The 23,676-nt window shown below is 39.1% G+C and overlaps 1 protein-coding gene across 1 annotated transcript in view; it reads right to left on the reverse strand.

The window, feature by feature from the left end:
* LOC137258409 (sodium- and chloride-dependent glycine transporter 1-like) overlaps positions 1-23,676 on the reverse strand; it is a 34,633-nt gene that overhangs the window by 2,493 nt on the left and 8,464 nt on the right. Inside the window, exons 2-11 of the mRNA XM_067796082.1 lie at positions 11,549-11,680; positions 10,803-11,100; positions 9,279-9,411; positions 8,981-9,115; positions 7,022-7,125; positions 6,777-6,901; positions 2,813-2,925; positions 1,957-2,088; positions 1,215-1,314; positions 874-974 (exon numbers count right to left, since the gene is read on the reverse strand). Of these exons, the coding sequence (XP_067652183.1) occupies positions 874-974; positions 1,215-1,314; positions 1,957-2,088; positions 2,813-2,925; positions 6,777-6,901; positions 7,022-7,125; positions 8,981-9,115; positions 9,279-9,411; positions 10,803-11,100; positions 11,549-11,680 (1,373 nt within the window). The remainder of the gene's footprint in view (positions 1-873; positions 975-1,214; positions 1,315-1,956; positions 2,089-2,812; positions 2,926-6,776; positions 6,902-7,021; positions 7,126-8,980; positions 9,116-9,278; positions 9,412-10,802; positions 11,101-11,548; positions 11,681-23,676) is intronic.

A 23,676-nucleotide genomic window follows, 5' to 3' on the forward strand; every position in this document is an offset into this window, starting at 1 on the left:
ATACGATTAAAAATATTTAGGAGATTTATCGTAGTCAGTCAATGTTATTATGATATTACTGAATATTTTGAGAGTGCATCAACAGTTGCACTTCCTTATAACCATAGTTATTTGGAATGGTCGCTTTTGAATGATCATTTGTGTATGGCATGTAATTTGCATGTGTATTTTCATTTTAAAACAAACGACTAGAAACAAACACTAACAAATGTGTGATGCAAGGTGAGTGCCAAATTCAATGTTCTAAGTGATTTCTCGACCTTCTTGAAAAAACGTCAAAATCAAGAATGGGACCCCACGCACGTGTTTGGGGCTTCTGCGTTGTGCACGTGACAATCATGCGTTGTGTTTAGTTATGGCAATAGAGGGAGATGGTGGTGCGTTCATAAGATGTTTGTTCTTGAAACGTTTATTAATGTTTACACTTCCTATCCAAATTGAAATTTCATTATCCCCTACTTTTTGAGGAAGAGTATAGTTATATTCCAGACTAGTATGATAACAGTCTTTGATATTGATACTGAAGCCTCGACCAGATTTCCAACTATCATCATACAATTATCACGTAGTGAAAATTAAAATGTTTACGATCCTGCCCTTTCAGTCAGTCAGTTCCAAATCACAATGGCCATATTCACCATTCCGAGTTTCTATTTGTGCCAGCACTGCTCTCACAGTGTATAACATACCACCAGGGGCTTGCTCATTCCACAATGAAGATGCGAAACTGCTTGTTCCTTTTCAATTTAACGTTATTCAGTGGCTAGACAGTCATATTCGTGTGTAATAATGTATGTCATGTTAAGTATAATAACAATGATCGCGTCAGCCTGCGTGTTTGATGCAAAAAAAACAAAAACACATAGACTGTACCAAAAGTATTCCAGGCATGACGACTCCCCACAGTACTTTCACCAGGACAGGTAACGGGCGTCCGGACATCAGCTGGATGTCGTCACTCAGCTGCTGGATACCTTGCAGTAAAAACACTCAGACCATTATGTATCATTGAAACATGCTGCAGCTATCTGTACAGTGCATGCACTCAACACAATTATGCCTCACTGAAACTCGCCATAGACACCAGCACAGTGCATGCATTCACACAATAAAACCACACTGAAACAAGCCTTGAATACCACTGAAAACCCGACAAATATATATGTGGCGTATAGAAGGTACACAAGACGTTGGGAGTTTATCACTGTTCTCACCGTAGAACCACACGGTAGCCACACATTCCAGGGTACAGAACAGGAACAGAGACAGAGATACCAGATACCAGTCCAGGAGCTGCATGATGTAGATACCACCCTGGAAGTGAGACAATACCAAGGTCATCTCGATATCAGCTGGACTTGAAGAGAGATCATACAAAGGTCATCTCGATGACAGCGGGCCTTGAAGAGAGACCATACAAAGGTCATCTCGATGACAGCTGGGCTTGAAGAGAGACCATGCAAAGGTCATCTCTGCTGGATTTGAAGTGAACACAGTGAATGTAGATTATACCTCTATATCTCCTGCTAAGGTCAAATTGTAACGTCATTTTAGGTGAGGCAACGTCTCATTATTTGAGAACCCGTGAAGGTCCCGGGGTAGAATAGGCCTTCAGCAACCCATACTTGCCATAAAAGGTGGATATGCTTGTCGTAAGAGGCGACTAACGGGATCGGGTGGTCAGACTTGCTGACTTGGTTGACATATGTCATCGATTCCCAATTGCACAGATCGATGCTCATGTCGTTGATCACTGGATTGTCTGGTCCAGACTCGATTATTTACAGACCGTCGCCGTGTAGCTGGAATATTGCTAAGTGCGACGTAAAACTAAACTCACTCACTCACTCATTATTTGAGACAATATTACAGTTGTGTCTTTCAACATCTGTATGAAGTGTCAAACTGAAAATCAGCTTTCTCTCTGATTATCAATGTTGTGTAGGAATGAATTACCTGTGTACATATAATGACACCCAACAGAAATGCAACGCCACACAAAGATGCTGTCACCAACCCTCTCCGTTTTCCAAGTGTCCTCGGAAACTGGTCAATGAGGGCAGTAGACACGATCTCTGCGAACAGAAACTGAAACACAATGTGTAACCATAGGCTTGTGATGACTGGTGAAAGCCTACCCTTCTACAGGTTTTTGAGGTTTTATTTTGTGGTGAATCTAATGCTCGTAAGCTAATTCCAGGTAAAATTATTCGACCTTAACAGAGAAATTGTTTTATGTTGGACATGTGTTATAATTGCAACCCTTTTACTCTTACCTGAGAGTGAGTTAGTGAGTAAATTAATATTTAACGTCACTTTGGCAATATTTCAGTCATATCGTGACTAAAACACTATGTAGATTAACAATAGATTAAAATATTAACAATAATACACAATCCTGTCAACGAAGGACAGTACAATAACTAGAGTATCACAGATGTACATGTAAAACTAGTAATTAAATCTAAAACATTTTAACTCTAAGGGCCAACACAATATAAAAATAGGTTATCCCTGTTGTCAATGATTTTATATTGTAAGCGTGACATATGCAACTTCTTGGAGAGAGCGATCCTATGGTTCATAACTTGTGCCCAATCCATTTCCTTTTCGAATAAAACATGTTGAAAAAATAGGCCATAGATCGCCTTTTTGACTTTGAAAGTTTTGGGTCTTACATACCTTCTTGGGGCAACAATAATTTTACAATACCTACGATTCTATTTCTTTAAAAAAAACAAGTATTACATGATAATTTTTAATCATTAAAAAGATCCGTCATTGTTTTAATATCTATCCCTTGTGATCTCACCTGAGAGTCTAACCCAATGGTGAGCAACATCAAGAAAAACAGAAACGACCACATCTGGGGAACCGGAAGTTGAGACAGGGCTTCCGGATAAGCAACAAAACCCAGTCCTGGACCTGTTAGCAGAGTTAACTTTTTGTAACACCATCATTTAAAGCCACAATTTCGATTATAATTTGGCTGTCGTTAGATATGTTGGGTGTATGCTCTCACTTTAGCTTCCCACTGATGTAATAAAAGAGTTATTATCCTTTACGACTTATTTGAAATCGATTTTTGACATTTCGAGGCGAAGGCGAACAGCTGTCAACAGAGAACACTTGACATTGATGGAATGTAAACAAATGTAAACAAACATCGAAAACTGTCGCACGCAACACTGTCGTTATTTACCGAACTGATATTGATGACAAGTGGTCCACAACATCAACTGGGACACTGTCACAACACTTGCTAGCAACAAACATGACTTCAAACAACGCAAACTTGCTGAAGCAGTACAAATCCGCAGACACAACCCAACAATCAACAGGGATCAAGGCGTCTTTGTCTCTCCGGCATTCAACTGCATCATTAACACTAATTAATTACCCACTCTGGCCCCCAGCCTCAATTTATCCACTCAACTCACCCTGGCTTCCACCAATTAATCCACTCATCTCACTCTGGCTTCTGTCAACTCACCCGCTGGCTTCAGTCCTTAATCAGCTTACCTCTACACTTCTCTAATGTATTGTTACCTCAAATAGTTATTGTTAATCCTGTCATTGTTGTATTGTCATCACATGCTCATCTCTGCTGTATATATATTGTACCCCCCCTGCCATTCCCCACACGCTTGAAAACGGTATAAGAATCTATACCGAAACGTCGCTACCCTGCAATAAAGAAGTTGATCATCCATAAAAATCCTTGTCATCTTTATCTCAGCAACTTCTAGAATGCCTCTCAAACAGTTTAAGTTTTGTGTAGGATATTCATGAAGAGCGTTCAAAGGAAAGTAACTTTATGGCGTTTGCTTGAAATACTCATCACCCGGTAGAGGGCGCGGGCGTCCAGTAAATGCAACATCGCTTAGTTCATTTGAACTTTTTAATTTAACTCATTGAGCCCGAGAGCCACTTCACTGCTCAACACCTGGAACCCCGTGCTGATTGCCTAGCTGGCTGTTGAGAGACTAATTAGGGCTATTCACGCCTGATATCCTTGGCAGGTTTCGGAGATTACAGGATATTTAATTGCGTTGTAAAGGTATATGTTGAAAGAAAGCAGGAGTGAAAACATGTCATATATGTAACGTTTTACTTACTTTTATTACACTTTCTCATGTATGCTTTTGGTGGCGTGTGTATTTGCTTAACACGTGTTTGTATTCTTTGTATGTAAGACACACTTACACAAATTGTCCCTCTCATATCATTGTGTGAGGTTAATTTGTTCAAAACATCTATGTCAATGGCAGTAAAGAAGAATTTACGCACATGCCGAATAATCTTCTGTGAAAGAAGCTTTTTCGCTGATATGTTGCTAGTATATACTGAATATTTTAAGGTAAATACCAATATGCTAGTGTGTGACGTACATGGAACAGATTCACTTTGAATCATCAAGATTTAACGCAGAAAATATACGTTATCACACGAACATACATGTATACATATTATATATTGCTATTCCTTGCACATACATAACACAACGGGTCATGGGATGGGAGTCATCAAAGTTCCCGAATAGGACGTTTTGTATCTCAACTGTTCAATATTGTGGCTGATTTGCTATCTATGACCAATCGTATCATGAGATACCTGTCACAGAGGAAATGACAGGTGATGGGGCGTGGGCTAAATTTCTGAAGATCACGTTCGGTCATTAGACAGCTTGGATACAGATTGACCATTGGTTAGATCGTTGAGCAATCGATACGCTTGATTTCGGCTTTATCAGCTCCAGCTATCATGAGAAAGTTTGTGCATCGTGAACATATATAATCGTAAGGATGCCTGAAATGTACATGTAGGACTAACAAGCACTTTGACACGTTTATTTTTCTTTAAAGCGCTCAAAGCGCTACCCCGAATAACCCAATCCAACCATTGAGTAGAGATAGTATTTATTTGCATATACATTTGGCGCACACTACTTGTACATCAAACATAATGGCTTGCTGAACATTTCAATTTAATCTGCACATTGTTACAAATAAATATCATAATTCAAGTACATGTATTATAGAATTAAAAAAAGTTACACGATACTGATTTATTGTGATGTGTACACTTGCAGTTGAATCTCCCTAAATATTTGTGAAGATGGGCATACTGATATTTGTTTTGAAAGGAAATGAGGTTCAGGAGATTGACAATGGGCGTGACTCCACAAAACAGGTTGTCCAATGATATAACAGCACACTAGTTTGTTTTACACTTGTCACGGGACAAAACTTTACCTGGACATGCATTCTGCCAGAGGCTGTTATTTCAAGGTTGAAAGAGGTGTTCACATATCTCATTTAGTGTAGTCTGATGGAATAATTACACGCATCAATTCCGTAACTGATATATTATCCTCCTTTTATTGACGATGGATCTGATACACGTGATCATTACACTGGATAAGATAATTACAGAGATCAAATACAAACGTTTCTTACACAATGCTTATGTACATTGCATTGAAAAATCACATTTCAAATCAACATGAAGCAGTTTGAACAAAATGCTCCATTTACCTTTGTATGGTTTATGTGTACTATATATGTATATTATGAGTAGATGCAAGAGTTATCACTTCATATTCGATTATGTATTATTGTCAACTTTAAAAATCAATAGTTGCAAATGAGTTAGGTCTAAATTAGTAACTTGGTTTATTTCAAATCTACACAAACATGAATGTAATACAGTATTGCTATTTATGTCTACGATTCATTATATGGACTATTACAACGAAGGAATGAATGATTTAATTTAGAAGTAGGTTTTGTAACCTTGTCAACATTAATTCAGACAATGTGCAAACATAGTATCTCAGTATTCACTCCCAATGACGACCCACAAACACTTACCTCCTGTAACAACATCTCATAATCCCCTTTCTCTCAGACATGTGTTCATTTGCCTGTATAAGCCCCCGACATTGCAAGCAATTGTTATCAAAACACATTGATAGCTCTTCTGATTAACACAGAAAGTAACCTCTCTCGTAAGAAAGGCTAATGTTTCATCACTACTGCTAAATTGATTGAAACAGTAGGTACAGTCAGAAGCTCTCGCTGAATAAGGTGCTTTTTATTACCCCCAAAACGCGGCTCTCGCTGTGAGAAGCTAATTAATTTGCCACAAATACGCGTCTCTCTACCTTAATGAGTAAATATTGTGATCTATACACCTGGAAAGTAATTAAGCACTCCCCGCTTCCCATCGTGCTTGGATGCTAGCTTGAACCCTCCTCCTCATGCTACTGGTAAACCTTCAGGTAAGATCCAGCTGTGCAAGATTCTGGAGAGGGGGTTCTCTCAATCTCGCACGGCGTCCAAGAAAGTCTCATTCTTGTTTAACGATGGTTACCAGTTGCTCTAGTATCATGAACTATATCACGGGGTGCTTAATTACGCTCCAGGTGTACATATGCGTCATTTTTTGAATAAATTATATTGTAGCTTCCCTGACCTATAACAGGTGCATCGCACATGTGACAGAGCGGCGTGAAACAGTGCTTTTACTTATTGCAGATATTGTAAATCTGATACTCCGCTTGTCTTGCAACGGAAATGCTACAACGATTCGCTACATACTTGAATCACGGAACGAAACCCAATCATGGACCTTCTTGCAAAGACATCTGTTTGTAATACCGTCAGTTACTGCTTACTGGTGTTGTTTAACCTGGCACTGTGCTAGTGTTGTATTACAGATATCACGATGAATAATGTTGATTCCCTACATACATACATCCCAGATTGTCTCACCTGATGACACTACTTCAGTGACTGACACACCGACTCTCTCGGCCATCACTCCCAATACAGAGAAGGTCACAAAGCCAGCAAATATGCTCGTGCCTTCCGATACAATACACAGGATAATGCTGTCTCTGAAAGTATCAAACATAAGGAACGTTGAGTGTTATTCACGAGAGTTTATTTAATTAATGGACTCCAAATACATTTCACAAACGTATGTAGACAGATGTACCACCTGAAGTATCTCTTACCGGTAGGTAGGTGCAGTGAACTTGTTGTAGCTGGATGTCGTCACTATGATGCCCCACCCAGGACCCAGACTGTAAAACACCTGAAGACAAGCCTCTGTCCACACCTGGTCAACATGTACAGTCGTGCCCATTTATCGGAACACTTTTGTTTTTATTGAAATTGTCCGGATAAGCGAATTTTCGGATATCTGAATCACGGGCCATATGTACAAAGAAACGTAAAAAGAAACGAACATAGTAGGCATCAGACATTATCTTTATTGATTACGGTAGACATAAACAAGGATCAGTGCATACAAAACATGTGTCATAAATTGACGCGCCTCAAAATTAACCAACTGTCACCTTGCTACTCAGAGGTAGTTAATCTTCTCAAGCTTCAAAGACTGAAGACTTCTTTCATGTTACGGCACGCGAGGCCCTCGGTAATCGCGTGTGTAAACATACAGGTGCTCAGCCATCCGGATATACGAGACAAATATGCACGTAATTTAGTGTTTTGCATGTGAAAATGACCGTACGGTAACGGGAACCGGATTTCCGGATAGGTGAGTAATTTTACAACGTTGTGAATTCGTTTTAGGAAATTTTCGTTCGGAAGGCTAGTTTTCCTGATATCTGAGGTTCGAATAAACGGGGCACGACTGTATATCCCATCAGAACGTCTAAACTGAAATGTTAAGTTAATGTATAAATCGATATGCAATAGAATTCAGCGTATAGCCGATGACATCAACAATTTACAAGCATATTTTTAAAATTATCGATTCGCAATACACCAAAACACATACGTGCTACATAATGTGCAGAAACAGTGGTCAAGCCCAAAACAAAGTCAATTTTGCCAAGTAGTGAAACTTGCGTTTTAGGTATAACGATGATATCACATCGTTCAGTACCCATTAAATAGCAAATTTCCCTCCACTGATGTACCCCCTAACTAAAAGTGCTTTATGGTTCAACTTCTTTATTATGCAAGGTCACAACGTTTCGAGGCAGATTCTAGTCTCTTCTTCAGGTGAGGTGAGGATGAAACTAAAGGGTTGTAGTATATATACACATAACAGTAGACCGATAACAATGGGTAACACGATATACAGGTTTGTATTGATTGTTGTACAGGCTTCGATTGATTGATGTACAGGCTTCAACTTATGTACAGGCTTCAACTGATTGGTGTGCAGGCTTGTGTTGATTAGGTTAACGAGTTACAGGTAAAGATGTTTGGATAAAGATTAGTCACTGAGGATAAGGTGGTTCCATGCATTGGGTAAGTAAACACCTCCGTCTCTGTTGATTGAGGGCTTGTTCCGCTTGATTGCAATGGCTTCTAGGAGCTTCCGTTTTTTGAAGTCACTGGCGTTCCTAACTAATGTCCTGGTGTTGTCCCAAACAATCTTGTGATTGGGGTTGTGCATAATGTGTTCACATACGGCAGATTTCTGATCCAAATTTTGAACTGATGTTTTGTGCTCTTTTAACCTGATAGTCAGTGGTCGACCAGTTTCACCAATATTTCGTCTCTTTACAACTGCATTGGATCTGGATTGTTGCATTTAGGTGTTGTTGGCCCGCGTCCATTAGCTGATAGTAGCGTTTTCAGGTTGGTGTCGCTACGGAAGGTGGAACCACCTTATCCTCAGTGACTAATCTTTATCCAAACATCTTTACCTGTAACTCGTTAACCTAATCAACACAAGCCTGGTTTGTTTTAAATCGTCTCAAGAGAAACGTTACGTCTCAATAACACTAACCCTTCCATGAAGGAAATCTTCATCAGAGTGTAATGTAAGTTTCCGGCTGTATCATGAGTTTGTATTTATGAAGTAGTATCAGGTTATGGCAGTATCCGATGTTCGCTACACGATGATCGCATTTTTCCCCACCTGTGACTCCCGTCATGAACATGACGGCAAAGGACAAAACAAGATGAGCGCTTGCTGCTCAACAAGAAAGTACCTGGATGTCGAGCAGTCTGCTGAAATCGGGTTTGAGGTAATATGCAATGCCATCAGAGGAGCCTGGAAGCATGATGCATCTAATCAGGATCGTGGTCAGGAGAATGTAGGGCAGTAAGGCAGTCACGTACACTATCTGGAACACAGAACAGCTCTTCTTACATTCAATCAGTAATCACATCCTGGAGTCATGTCATTGTCATTTTTTTGCGCAATTCACAAAGGTAAGTATTCCAGATAATGTTGTTTGTGAACATGGTTTCCTTTCTTCCCTCCTCTATCCAGATGAACACCCTCACCTTCCCAGTAGCTTTCACTCCACGAAACAGGCACAGGAAGATAATGACGTAAGAAACAAAGAGACATCCCACCAAGTGCCACTGAACGGAGCCAATTTCATGTATTCCATTTGAAATACGGAGAACATTGTACCTAAAAGAAATTTTATAGAATTAAAATGTCTTCTATTGCTTTTTATTCAGTGATGATATTAAGATTCAGTTGGTTGTTCGAGAAACATGTCATTGTTGCATGCATACACAAAAGAAACGTCCCCATGTGTGTTATTCTCAAAAACAGTGACAAACATAATTAGTATGTTCAAAGCCACAGATCAATAAAAAAAATCTCTATTTTACCATTCGGTAGGCTATCATAGAGATCAGGCTTGATTTTACAGCCTACGTTTACAAACGACGGTTGATCGCTCGGCCCATACCAACATACACGTCGAAGTATAAAAAGTTCCAAACGGCAGGAAAATCTTTAGTAACGCGTGTGACCATCTCCTGCGTTAAGGCGTGCCTCGACACACGAGTGAGTGAGTAAGTTTATAGTCACGTCGGCAATATTTCAGCCATATCGTGACCAAAACAAGTTTTAAATTCACCAGAAATTACAGATTACCAACAACTGAAGGTAGATCACCTTAACAGGGGCCATGGCCTCGACTCACGACATCGCACAAAGTGGACAAGCCGTCTGATTACAAGATGTGCCTGTGGTCATTGTCCCTGCAGGACCTCAATCAACGCTTTTCTGGTCAACGGAGACTTTCGGGTGCGACATTAGAGTTGGTCCCACAGGTGCTCAGTCACATACCCGACCATCAGGTCTGTTAATTTAGAAGCTGCTTTTCATTTGTCAAAACATCTCAACCCCAATTTTGTTGCTTCTACTAACGAACATTCCAACAATGAAGCACCCGCAAATGGTGGTGTTCCTGGGCGGTGGTGACCATTGGTCTTCCGCTCCGTGGCTTGTCTGCTGTCCTGCCAGTTTGTCTCAAGCGTGTAACCAATCTTTCAACTGTTCGTTTTGCGAAGCCCATGATTAGTGCAACATGAGAGTACGTGGCTCCCACCTCCAGCACACCAACAGCTGCTCTGATGTTAATCGAGACATGTTTAGTTGGTCATATGGATGTAAGTGATGGCAGAGAACAGTTCAGTTCGTGTTGTGTATACAGATTGCATACGGGTACTTTTCTGCACGTGCGGGCACTCAAAGTCATTTTTACCGCTTAAGACATACAGCAGGTGTTGTTTCTTTCTACATATGATGTTAATGTGTGTTTGAGGTATGCTCCCAACCATAATGCAGGCATATGACCACTATGACGTTAGTTATAATAATTTACATTTTGGGAACGTTTCTTTTGCACGTGAGAGCACGTATGTTCAGATGAAAAATCTTACTATTGACAAGTGTGTGTAAAAGTTGTGACAGTATCAGTATACACACACACAGTATGGTCATGTCACATTGCCATATATTATTCGCAATTAATAGGGAAATGCCAAGTAAGTCACACTGCAACTGACTGAAAGAACTCCTCCACGGCCGTGTGGGCCAAAGTCGTGTTCTTCCACAGTACGACAGTGTTGGTATCGGTGCCATTGACGGCAGGCAGGGTCGTCATCATGTCAGAGGAGGTCGTGGACATGTTTCTGAGAAGGGAGATGTCCTCTACACAAACGTCCGTGTTCCACCAGTTGCCACACGTTGTCCAGGGCAGGACGGTGGTACAGGATCTCACCAGGTAGTAGATGGGCCAGGCCAGCAGGATGTTGTAGTAAGGGATACAGATGGCAACCTGGATTATACAGCCAATACCAACACCTGGGGAAGGACAGAGTCAAGATTCACGTATGACAAAACCTGTGAAGGAAGACAGTGTCAAGATTCACTTGTAACAAAACCTGTGAAGGAATACAGGGTCAAGATTCATGTTTGACAATACCTGTGAAGAAAGACAGGTCAAGATTCACGTATGACGAAGTCGGGGATTGAACCCTTGACTTTCCGCTCTCCCATCGCACCTTCAGTGTCGTGTTTTCACCCCCAAGAGCATTCTGCATGCAAAACAGTTGAAATGGGCTAATGTCAGGTTGGGACTGGACATCATGGTATAGGCCCATATTAACTACATTGTACTACCCATGTTCAGTACAGTTCATTTTTCTAGTGTGATATCTTCTTTTTTTTGTATTAAGTAAATAATGGGTCTGATATTTTGATGACTGTAGCAACTGACATAGAAGCTTGTGAAATACTGAAACGTTCCCACCTTTGAGGAGAGGACAGAGGTTCCACACTTGGACCACTCCTTTCCCTGAGAACTGTCCCAGAGCTGCCTCCAGGTAGAACATCGGGAAACCCGTGATGATGAGGAATGTTATGAATGGAATCAGGAAAGCACCTGTTTACAGGATGAGAAGGTCTTTAAGAAATTTGACACTAAGTAATGTGCCTTCAGTGAGAGTATACAGTGTTATCTGATTCAATGTAACTGTACTTCTTCATCACAATATATATTGGAACAACATATTTACATGGACACACACCTGCAGCACACATTTGCTTGGACTCACATGTATTTCTAAATACACTTTTATGACAAAGTATGTTCATGGTAAAACTGTTGCGCTGTTTACAATTGGCAGTCAGTGTTTAGACCGAACTGATCGCCAATAACCAAGCTTTTCAAGGTTAAGTATGGAATCCTGGAAGAGACATTGTCGGCTTGTCACCCTTGTAAAACCATCAAAAAGTGTCCAAGACAACCACAGCAGGTCATTAAGACAAACTCGAACTTTAGGCCATGTGTGGAGTTGTTACTCTTTAAAGAACATTTTAATACAAAAAAATGACAATGTGAATAAAAATATGTTGGCTGCTGCATTGTCGTCCAGTGTAAAATGTGCCACCCCTTTCTGTTATAATGAATGATGTGCATGTGTAGTAAATTAATCCAATCCATTGGGTTATCCTGTCAGGTGACACGAGTTCCAGTCTGAATCACGATTTCGCAGTAGAGGAGACAGCCTGGATATTTAATGTTTGATCGAATATGGAGTTAAGATGGCCCACATAGAGAAGCAAGCCAGAAAGGAGAATTGTAGCTGCATATTTGATTTTGGCATTGATGTTCAGTTTGGAATTTTGCCAGAGTAGGTGGGTGTGGAGGAACGGGGTTCTTTGGCTGGTTATTATGCTTTTTAAAATATATTTAATTCGATGCGGTATGTGTAATACGGCTAGATCACCGGTTGGATTTGAAAATTCCCTAAGGGTTTGGCTTATTTGGCCTACATGCTTAAAACAGCAAATTTATGGTCTGGCGGCTCGTTTTAAGACCATTGTGGAAGCCTAAGAGCTGATTGCTTGTTCTGGGACCAGTGTTGTTTTGATTCCAGAGAAGTGGTGGAAATCATGCCTCAGAGTCCTCCCAGGTGCTGGTGACGAAACAAAGTAATTAGTTTTAACTTTGATCTTTTAAGCTAATCAAAACTTCCTATTAAATGCAATCTCTTTCACTCATGTGCAACAAGAGGGTTAATATTTAATAAGACGCGTATATTGATGACAACTTCTTTCTATTGTCTAACACGACGTTTCTGGGTTACATCAGGTGATAGAGACAAGAGTACGAGACATATTATACATACCAGTATTTACAGGAATAAGATAGGTGCATGCATATACAAGCATTTGATCTGTCCTCGGTGAATTGGGGCAAGAAGTAGCCCAGAAAATATACTCAGTTTACAATTGTGGTAGAGTTACACTGACTTTGAATTGGAGGACCTTCCGATAAGAATTTTACAATACTACAACCCCCTTTGTGGGTACAGTCACTAACAATCTAAGTAAGTAGTATAAGTAATGGTTGCACGAGACCAGATCAAACAAATAAGTATATAATATCAATAACATAGATCTAGACCCCTTTCAATAACACCCAAACCAACATGACACAACCCGTCTCCCGTCACACAAGCCCACAGTCAGACGGCTGTCTACTGTCAGACGGCTGTCTACTGTGGGCTGGTCTATTTCCTTTCCTACACAAATGTCTAAATGGAAATTGATCGATACTAACTGGCTGGCTGGCGCGGTTGCGTTGGCTGAGAACTGGTGACAACCAATTAGAGGAATGATTTACATAAGGTATGGACCCTGCAATGTGACTACGATACGTGAATTAAGAATAAGGGCGAGCGAGCTTGGTTTGTGGGGGTATTCTCGTATGAGGAAGTCTGAATTACTAACTTTATTAATGATAAAATATCAAAAGCCTCCTACACTACAAAAATGACTTGGTTACCAGAAACCTGGAAACCATCTGTATTGTGGGTAATTGTGGAATCTAGTTGGTTTCCATTCACTGAAACTCACTAACTGAGTTTCCAACTAGTTTCCATTTTGGATTCTGTGATTTTGGTATTTGTGTAAATGGAAATCAAAATGAAACTAAGTTCAGGGGTTTCTTGTTCGTTTCCATATCTGGAATTTGCAATTGGAAGATATCTTTAAAATGGAAACCAACATAAAAACAGAAAATGTAGTTTCATGTTGGTTTCCATTTTGCTTAACTAACATACCATGTTTAAGTGTTTGTTGTTTTGACTCAGCATAGGTACATTGATCAAATTTTTATTATATATTAATTATGACTTATTGGATCATTGAGTTATGTACGGGCTTGTATTCATAGCATTTGCGAATCCTAATGTTCCTTTCAGTAAATATATTGTATAAAAATAAGAAAATAAATAAGCTACTTCGGCAATATTACAGGTATAGATTAATAATTAAAATGTAAATGATGAAAATATAAAAACAGGCTATAGACTGCCAACTCCTGGGAATGTGAAAGAGTGTAAGCATTTAGGAAGATTAGTATAAATCACTAAAACAATCGTCAGTTCGGTACTTACGTGATGATATTTCTCAATATCCAAAATATACGTGAATTATACAATAAACTGAGGCAGTGCGTAAAGTTTAGCATTAAAGGCACTTATAGTTGGTATGCTTTGACACCGAGTTCAAGTACTTGACAATTAATCAGTGTCAGGTCATTAGGGAGTTGGGGTCCGTGTGTCAGCTTCATTCGGACTGTCCTCACTTAGCAGGCTCCTATTATCCAAATTGGCTTGCTGTAACAACAATGGAACTTGCTTGAGTCAGGTCTTGACAGACGAAACCGAAAGTAATGAGTCGATAATCCATGGGCAAGCGAACTCGTTATATTTTATAAAAGCAACCTTTTGATATGTACTGAAGTGGTCGCTTTCAGTCTTTGTCTTAAAAGCACAATCAAATTGGGTCAGATAAGGATTTCATGCCTGCCAATCGAAAAAGGAGGAGGTATTTGTTATTACCCACAATGCCTCTACGCACAGTTGCCGCCATTTTGTCACTTGATCCCAAGTTGTTTTGAGAAGACTATTTTGAAAGCAGGTCTTAATCAGTACCTCCAGTAATGCCGACAAGGAACTCAACACAATGCATTATTAATGTGATTTGGATCAGGTCACACTGGATTAAAATGACTAATTGTGTTAATGACTGAAAAATTATCTTTGCAAGAAAAAAATAAGTCACAAGTATCTCAAGTATTATTGCTAATCTGCTGTCATGACTCAAGATAACTTCCAAACGAATATTTATTGTAAGAAATCCATTTCATATTGCTTTCGATATTTGCACCATTGAAAACAATGTAGTTGGGTATAGTGAGTCATTTTGTATTTATAGGTTAGGGATTCTCTGACCAGATTTGGTGCATTGTTTGAGTGAAATTTCAAAATTCCTAGTTATAAGAGTTACAAGACACAAAAACTTGACAATTATTTTTGAGACAGCTTTCCAGGTGACATTTATCATGATGCTAAATGGGTGTTGCATGGATACCTTGTCAACAAACTAATATTGAATATTTTTATATTACTGATTTATGAGATAATTTAAGTCTTTATTCTGATTTAGGTGAGTGAGTGAGTTAATATTTAACGTCACATCGGCAATATTTCAGCCATATCGTGACGGGAACATAACATTGAAATAGAATGTATTAGTATTATAAAAACCTGTTGACAAAGGACAGTAAAGTAACTAGAATATCACTGAAGAGAATGTAAAACTAGTAATTATACCTAAAACAGTTTATCTATAGAGTACATTACAATATAAATATGGGCTATAGATTCCTAACAACTGAATGTAGATCACCATGCTAGGGACAATGGGGACTTACAGTACTTTTGCTACCTGCATGGACCGTAGCTGGATTTACAGCATCCATTCAGCCGTCAGCAATTTGGGAAATCTAGCCACACAATAAAAAGACACTTATTCTACGATTAAAAACCTGGAAATGTAGAATTTACTTTGAATGTTTGTGGACTTACGTACCCTCTCAGGAGGACAATAATTTTACAATACTTCAACCTCTTTGAGGGTACAGCCACTAACCATTCTAGTTACAAATCCAAACTACCAATAATTAAAACATGTCTATTTACAGAACACATTATTCAAAATTCAACCATAAAATCAATTTCTTTTAAGTATCCAATAATTAAATGAGAATTAACGTTTGCAAAAAGATCCTTAACAGTTTTGACATTGAAATATTTATCCCTTGTGATGGAGAATTCAACACAGTCAAGCAGAATATGCTTGACCGTGATTCTCTCATCACAAGTGAGTGAGTGAGTTAATATTTAACGTCACATCGGCAATATTCCAGCCATATCGTGACGAGAACATACGTGACGAAAAGAATATATATGTATATTATGAAGAACCTGTCGACGAAGGACAGTAAAACCACTACACTATCACAGTTATTATTAAAACTAGTGTGGAAACTTAAAAAATAATAGTATCACTATTTGGACAGTACAATATAAAAACAAGCCATAGATCGCCAACAACAGAGGGTAGATCACCATACTAGGGGCCATGGGGACTTACAGTACCTCTGCTACCTGCATGGTCCTTAGCTGGATTTACACCATCCCTCAGCTGCTGGCGACTATATCCAAGATTAGCCACAAATTACGATGACACATATACTACAGCTAAAAAATGTGGAAGAATTCTAGAAGATATTGTTCTGGATCCAATGACAGTGGCACAAGCCACTGCGCCACCGTCCTTGGATCCATCTGTAAATAAGGGTTCGCAATTGCTATATTTAGTTTTTAATTGATTATAGTCTTGTTTATATTGTAATTCATTTGTTTCTGATTTTTTAAATGAAGTTAATGTGAGGTCGACTTGTGGCCTAACCAATTGCCAAGGAGGAGAAGAAAGGAGACGGGAGGGAGCTATGTTTTCCAGTTGAATGCCGGCCGAAGAAAGAAAGGGTTTAATTCTGTGCCCTAAAGGTGGGACAAGAGAAGACCTCTTCTCATACAAATCTTCATAAAGTGGGTTGAACACACAGTTATATGCAGGATTAGAATCATTAGAGTATAATTTAGTAATGTATTGTAAGGATAATTTTATACGACGTTGTGTAAGAGATGGTTCGCGGCTTCAACGTAAAGACTGTCAATAGGTGAAGTTCGGAAAGACCAAAGACAAAGTCTTAAACCTTGGTGGTGTACAGAATCAAGAAGTTTACGGTTGCTTTTGCAGGCTACACCGTATACGATGGAACCGTAATCAAGTTTCGAACGGACCAATGATCAATAAAGTTGTAGGAGGGTAGCTTGGTTCCCTCCCCACTTACAATTAGAAATGACTTTCAACAGGTGAAGTGCATTCAGGCATTTAGCTTTAAGGGATTTGATATGGGGGAGAAACGTTAAATGCGAGTCAAAAATCAATCCCAAGAACTTGGCCTCTTTTACAACTTTAATAGCAGTGCCATTTAGATACAGTTCAGGGTCCTTATGTGGTTTATATCGTCTACAGAAATGTATACAATTAGTTTTTGATTTAGAAAATTTGAAACCGTTCTCAAGACACCATATATTAATTTTGTTTAAACACAACTGCAGTTGCCTCTCAATGGTATGCATATTTTTACCACGCCAAGAGATATTAAAATCATCCACGAAAAGCGATCCGTCAATCGAATCATTTAAAACTTTGGATAAACTGTTGATTTTAACGTTAAATAAAGTAACAGACAAAATACTCCCTTGCGGAACACCTTATAATCATCAGACAGGGTAGAACCCACCCGGACTTGAAATTGGCTGTCATTTAAAAAGTTGGATATAAATAGAAGCAATCGGCCTCGCAATCCAAAGTTATGTAAATCTTTCAAAATGCCGTATTTCCATCTAGTGTCATACGCTTTTTCTAAATAAAAAAAGATAGACACTGCATGTTGTTTATTAATTATAGCGTTTTTGACAAAAGACTCCAAACGCACCAAGTGATCAATGGTACTTCTGTTTTTACGAACGCCACACTGAATATCTGTTATGAGGTTATTGGCTTCTACGTACCAAACTAGTCTATTGTTTATCATGCGTTCCATGGTTTTGCAAACGCAGCTTATGAGAGAAATTGGGCGATAATTTGAAGGATCGGTATGGTCACGTCCAGGTTAGGTATTGGGACTTCTGTAGCATCTCGCCATGATGACGGAAATTTCCCCGACGTCCAAATATCATCAAAAATATTTAGAAGAGTTTCTAAACAAGATTCTGGTAAGTGCTTCAGAAGTTGATAATGTATGTTATCAGCTCCTGTAGCAGTATCGTGGGCCTGGTCAAGAGCAGTATGGAGTTCATGAATTGAAAATACCTCGTTATAATCTTTCCCGGTATCTGAAGTGAAATTTATAGATTTCTTTTCTTGCTGTTTTTGATACCTTTGGAACTCAGGTACATAAGTTCTGTAAGAAGAATGTTGTGCCAGTGTTTCACCAAGTTTATTAGCAATATCAGATGTATTAGTTAATAACTGGTCTCCATCTTTGAGATGGTGAATGCTAGATCTAGAGCTCTTACCTCTGATTTTCTGGATCATATTCCATACTTTAGAAATCGGTGTGCGTGAATTTATTTTAGATACATACTTTTGCAAGGACTGACGTTTATTTTGTTTAAAAGTACGCCGTGCTTTAGCGTTTAAGATTTTTCATTTGTTCAAGTTATGGACCATAGGATGACAACGGAAATAATGTTCAGCTTTTTTCCGTGCCTTGCGAGCCTGTTTGCATTCAACATTAAACCATGGTTTTCGTATGTGCGGAATTACTGAGGACTTTGGGATACACTGATCAGCTATGTCGTTCAGTTTATCAGAAAGACATTTAATAATATTAATAATAATAATAAAGTAAATTTATAATGCGCAGAATCTCCAGGCACTAAGTGCCTGCTCTATGCGCTACAGAATATGTACAAATGCATTGTCATTGGATGTATTATACATTGTAGAGTCTTTTGAAGAGATATGTCTTCAAGCTGGTTTTGAAGATAGTCAATAATGTAGACGCCCTCAGTTGAAAAGGTAGATCATTCCAGAGTGATGGGGCGAGAAATGAAAATGACCTATGTCCAAACTATTTTAGGTTTACTTTGGGCACTTTAAGAAAGAGCTGATCTGCTGATATCAATGCACGAGATGGGACATACTGCTCAACTAACTCTGCCAGGTATTCTGGTGCAGTCTGATGGAAGCACTGATATGTTAGAGTCAAGATTTTATACTGGACACGAGCTTCGATGGGGAGCCAGTGTAGTGACACAAGTACGGGTGTGATATGTGCTGCTTTCTTTGTTCTCGTCACAATGCGAGCAGCCGTGTTCTGCACGCGCTGCAACTTTATTATCTGATCTCTTGTTAACTGACCAAAAAGACTGTTTGCGTAATCCAGTCTAGACAGGACAAGAGTTCTAGCCAGCATATGGGCCATATCAGTCGAGAGGTAATCCCGAACTGATCCAATATTCCTCAGGTGGAAGTAGCAGGTTCTACACAGATTGCCTATATGATCGTCTATAGAGAGATTGCTGTCAACTAGAACTCCAAGATTTCTTACACGTTCAGAGAGAGGAATGTTAGAGTCCCCTACTCGCACTGTGACTACATCAGCAGCGAGACGTTTTGGGAGAGTACCAGCAAGAAGTGCCTCTGTCTTGCTGTCATTTAGCTTGAGTTTATTCTGGGTCATCCATGACTTGACCCCGTCAGCACAAACTTCAAGCGCACTGACAGCTTGGGCAGAATCCTCAGGTGGGAAAAAATTGAGTATCGTCGGCGTACATGTGATAATAGCATCAGGAACATCAATGAAAAGTTCAGGTTTAAGTTTGTCAATGCAGAGAGTTTCATAAAAACTCCAGTTGGCCTTTTTAAAATTCCATCTAGATGATGGAGGGACATCAGATGGGTTCAGGGGTTTTACGATTGTTGGGAAATAGTCACTTCCACAAAGGTCGTCGTGGACTGATCATTCAAACTCACTCAATAGACCAGAATCAGTAAGTGGCAAATCAAGAGCTGAATAGGTTCCTGTGCCAGGGTGTAAATATGTATTTGAACAATCATTATATATGCATAAATCATTGTTTATAACAAACTCCTCCAGTACTTTCCCTTTAGTATTAATAGTTGTACCATCCTCAGACTGAACAAGTTTCTTTGCTTCAGAAAAACTGATGTTTCTGGAAAATGTAATTCTATTTATTTTCATGTGATGTTTCCAGACAGGACAGTCTTTAGAGTATGATGGGTGACTCCCTGAACAGTTGGTACATTTTTTAGCATCATTGTCACAGTCTTCCGTTGTATGAGTTTGTTCACCGCAATGAGCACATGTGACAGGTCTTGACGCAATGGCCAAATCTTTGACATTTGAAACAACTTAATGGGTTTGGAATAAAGGTGTCAACTTTGATATTGCTGTAACCTGCTTTGATTGATGTCGGAGCAGTCGGCGTTGAAAATGAAAAAAAGGTACGTGTTGGTTGGTTGTGTTTGTGAGTTCTTTCGTGTTGAGAACCGTTTAACAAACATAAAGTCTTGATTTCTCATCTCAAACACTATGTCAGCTTCCGTCATATCAGCAAACAACTGATCCCTGTCTCGTACAATTCCTTTACTGGTATTGAGCGTTCTATGTGCTGTAACTAACACAGGAACGCCGACAAATGAAACTGTTGACATAAGGTTGGTAGATTGCTGTTTCCTGTTGCATTCTATCAGCAAAGAACCTGATCGTCATCTTCGGACGTTTTTAACTTCACCAGCTATGCCTTGAATACCCTTAGATATGGCAAAAGGGTTAAGTTTGAGAGGTGTTTTGTCAACTGTCTCAAGCACTGAAATCATGGCCAATGTTCTACAGATTTTAATGGTCTTTGCTCATCTTCATTATCCAGTGGACGTTTTGGTTTTGTTTGGAAGGGGTTTGGTATTCCATGTTTGTTGGTTATATGGTTCATCATCCGAAACATTAAAAGATTAACAATTCTTCCAGATTGGCCCATGAGCCACCGCCTTCTGGGCATAAAACTCTAGGCAAAGTTCAAAACATCATATTGAAAAATTGTTGACATTTGATATAAATTTGATATATATGTGCAAAGTCCAAAAGTAAACTTTTTCAAATTACACTTGTGTAATGACATACAAGTCCATACACAGGGCTTGGCGTGACCAGCCTATTGATTTTTTAAATGTCGTTAATGTTAGGTCATCTTGTGGCCGAACCAACTGCCAAGAAAGGAAAGAAAGAAAACGGGAAGGAGCTATGTTTTCCAGCTCAACGCTGGCAGCAGAAATAAGTGGTTTTATTCTTAAACCAAGAGGCGGAACAAGAGAAGATTTCTTATTGTATAAGGGTTTGACTCATTTGAATATAGTTTTGTTGCATACTGTAAAGCTAAGTTTATACGTCGCTGCTTAAGAGATGGTTCGCCAGCCTCGATATACAGACTGTCAACAGATGAAGTTCTAAAGGAGCCAAGACAAAGTCTTAGGACTTGATGGTGGACTGAATCTAATAGTTTTAAGTTGCTTGAAGGGTAGCGTGATCCCCTCCCATTTAGAATTTGAAACCACTTTCAACAAGTCAAGTGCTTTCAGGCATTTAGTTTTAAGAGATTTAATATGCGGTAAAAACGTTAAGTGTGAGTCGAAAATGAGGCCCAAGAACTTAGCTTCCTTCACAACTTTAATGGGCGTCCCATCAGGGTCTGTATGTGGTTTATATTTACGACAAAAATGTATGCGGTTAGTTTTCGATTTAGAAAATTTAGAGCCTTTTTCAAGACACCATTTATTAATCTTGTTTAAACACAACCGCAGTTGCCGTTCAATGGTATGCATATTTTACCACGACAAGAAATATTAAAATCCTCCACAAATAACGATCCATCAATTGAATCGTTTAATACTTTTGATAAACTGTTTAGCTTTATACTAAAAGGTGTGACTGACAAAATACTGCCTTGTGGAACACCCTGATCCTGATTGTAATGATCAGACAGGGTAGAACCCACGCGGACGTGAAATTGTCTGTTATTTAAAAAGTTGCCTATGAATTCAGGCAAACGACCTCGCATACCGAAATCATGTGAATCTCTTAAAATGCCATATTTCCAGGTTGTGTCATATGCCTTCTCAAGATAAAAAAAAGATAGACACAGCATGTTGTTTATTAATAAGCGCGTTTTTCACAAATGATTCCAAACGCACCAAGGGATCGACAGTACTTCTGTTTTTTCCGGAAACCACATTGTATATCTGCGATAAGGTTATGTGTTTCCAAATACCAAACAAGTCGATTATTTATCATGCGTTCCATGGTCTTACAAACACAGCTTGTAATGAAATCGGACGATAATTGGATGGATCCGTATGATCACGTCCAGTTTAGGTATTGCTACCACTATGGCATCACGCCATGAAGAAGGAAATTTCCCGGAAGTCCAAATATCATCACAAATTGATAAGAGCGTCTCTAAACAGGATTCTGTTAAGTGCTTCAGGAGTTGATAATGTATGTTACCAGCTCCTGTAGCAGTGTCATGAGCTTGATCAAGAGCAGTATGGAGTTCATGAATAGAAAATGTTTCATTATAATCTTCCCCATTATCTGAATTGAAATTTAATAGTTTTCCTTTCTTGTTGTTTTTGATATTGCTGAAATTTAGGTATACACTTAGATGAGGAAGAATGTTTAGCGAGTGTTTCGCCCAATTTATTCGCAATATCTGATTTATCAGTAAGTAATTGATCTCCATGTTTAAGATGACGGACAGTAGATTTAGTACCTTTACCTTTAATTTTCTGGACCATGTTCCATACCTTGGACATGGGTGTCCGAGAATGTATTTTAGATACATAATTTTGCCAAGGTTGGCGTTTGTTTTGTTTAAAAGTACGCCACGCTTTAGCATTTAAAATTTTACATTTATTTAAATTATGCACCATAGGATGGCGACGGAAATAATGTTCGGCCTTTTTCCTTGCCTTCATAGCTTGTTTGCAGTCATCGCTGAACCATGGTTTTCGAATATGTGGAACTGCAGAGGACTTTGGTATACACTCATCAGCTATGGAATTCAGTTCATCAAAAAAACATTTAATAGCATCAAGAACGTCAATAAAACGTTCAGGTTTACGTTTCTCAGCACACAGTGCTTCATGTATAGCCCAGTTATCCTTTTTTCTCTCTTTCTTTATCCTTCTCTCTTCATGTCTTCAATTTTTGTCAACCCCTTTTGATTCACACATTCCTTCATCATCCCCCAAATGTTCTCAATGGGATTTAAGTCAGGACTATATGCAGGAAATGGTAATGCAGTCACATTTTTCTCCTGAAACCACTGCTTGGCATGTTTTGCGGTGTGTTTAGGATCATTATCTTGCTGCAAAATCCAGTCATTTCCATAAAACACATGTGCACTTGGAAGGAGAAAATGATCTAATATGTTAGTGTAGCGTTGACTTGTCAGATTTCCCTCAAACACACACAGCGGGGTCGTTCCTAATAAGGATATCCCTCCCCATACATGAAACTTTGGGCTGTATTTAGGTCGTCGATACAACGGTGCTGACGCAGACTTTGTCCACATTTTCACATTATTGGGATATACCCATATTGAGCTTTCATCAGTAAAAATCACATTTTCCCAGTCAAAGTTTTCATGTACCAAACACCACTCAACACGCCTGTCTTTATGTTCTTGTTTCATGAGAGGAGAAGGAATTCCAGTCTTTTTCTCCCATCCAAGATCAATCAAATTTCTTCTAACTGTAGATTTTGATACAACTGTTGATCCCCTTTCTATCATTTCATACCTGATGAGAAGTCCAACTTTCTGGGTCTCCCTGCTCCTTTCTGGTACCCAAAATCCTTTCCCTCTTTAAAATTCTTCCTAATCCTATACACAGTAGAGAGAGGAGTTCCTGTTCTCTCTGCCAATGTAT

Source organism: Haliotis asinina, chromosome 12 (assembly GCF_037392515.1).
Source record: "Haliotis asinina isolate JCU_RB_2024 chromosome 12, JCU_Hal_asi_v2, whole genome shotgun sequence".
Classification (NCBI taxonomy): domain Eukaryota; kingdom Metazoa; phylum Mollusca; class Gastropoda; order Lepetellida; family Haliotidae; genus Haliotis; species Haliotis asinina.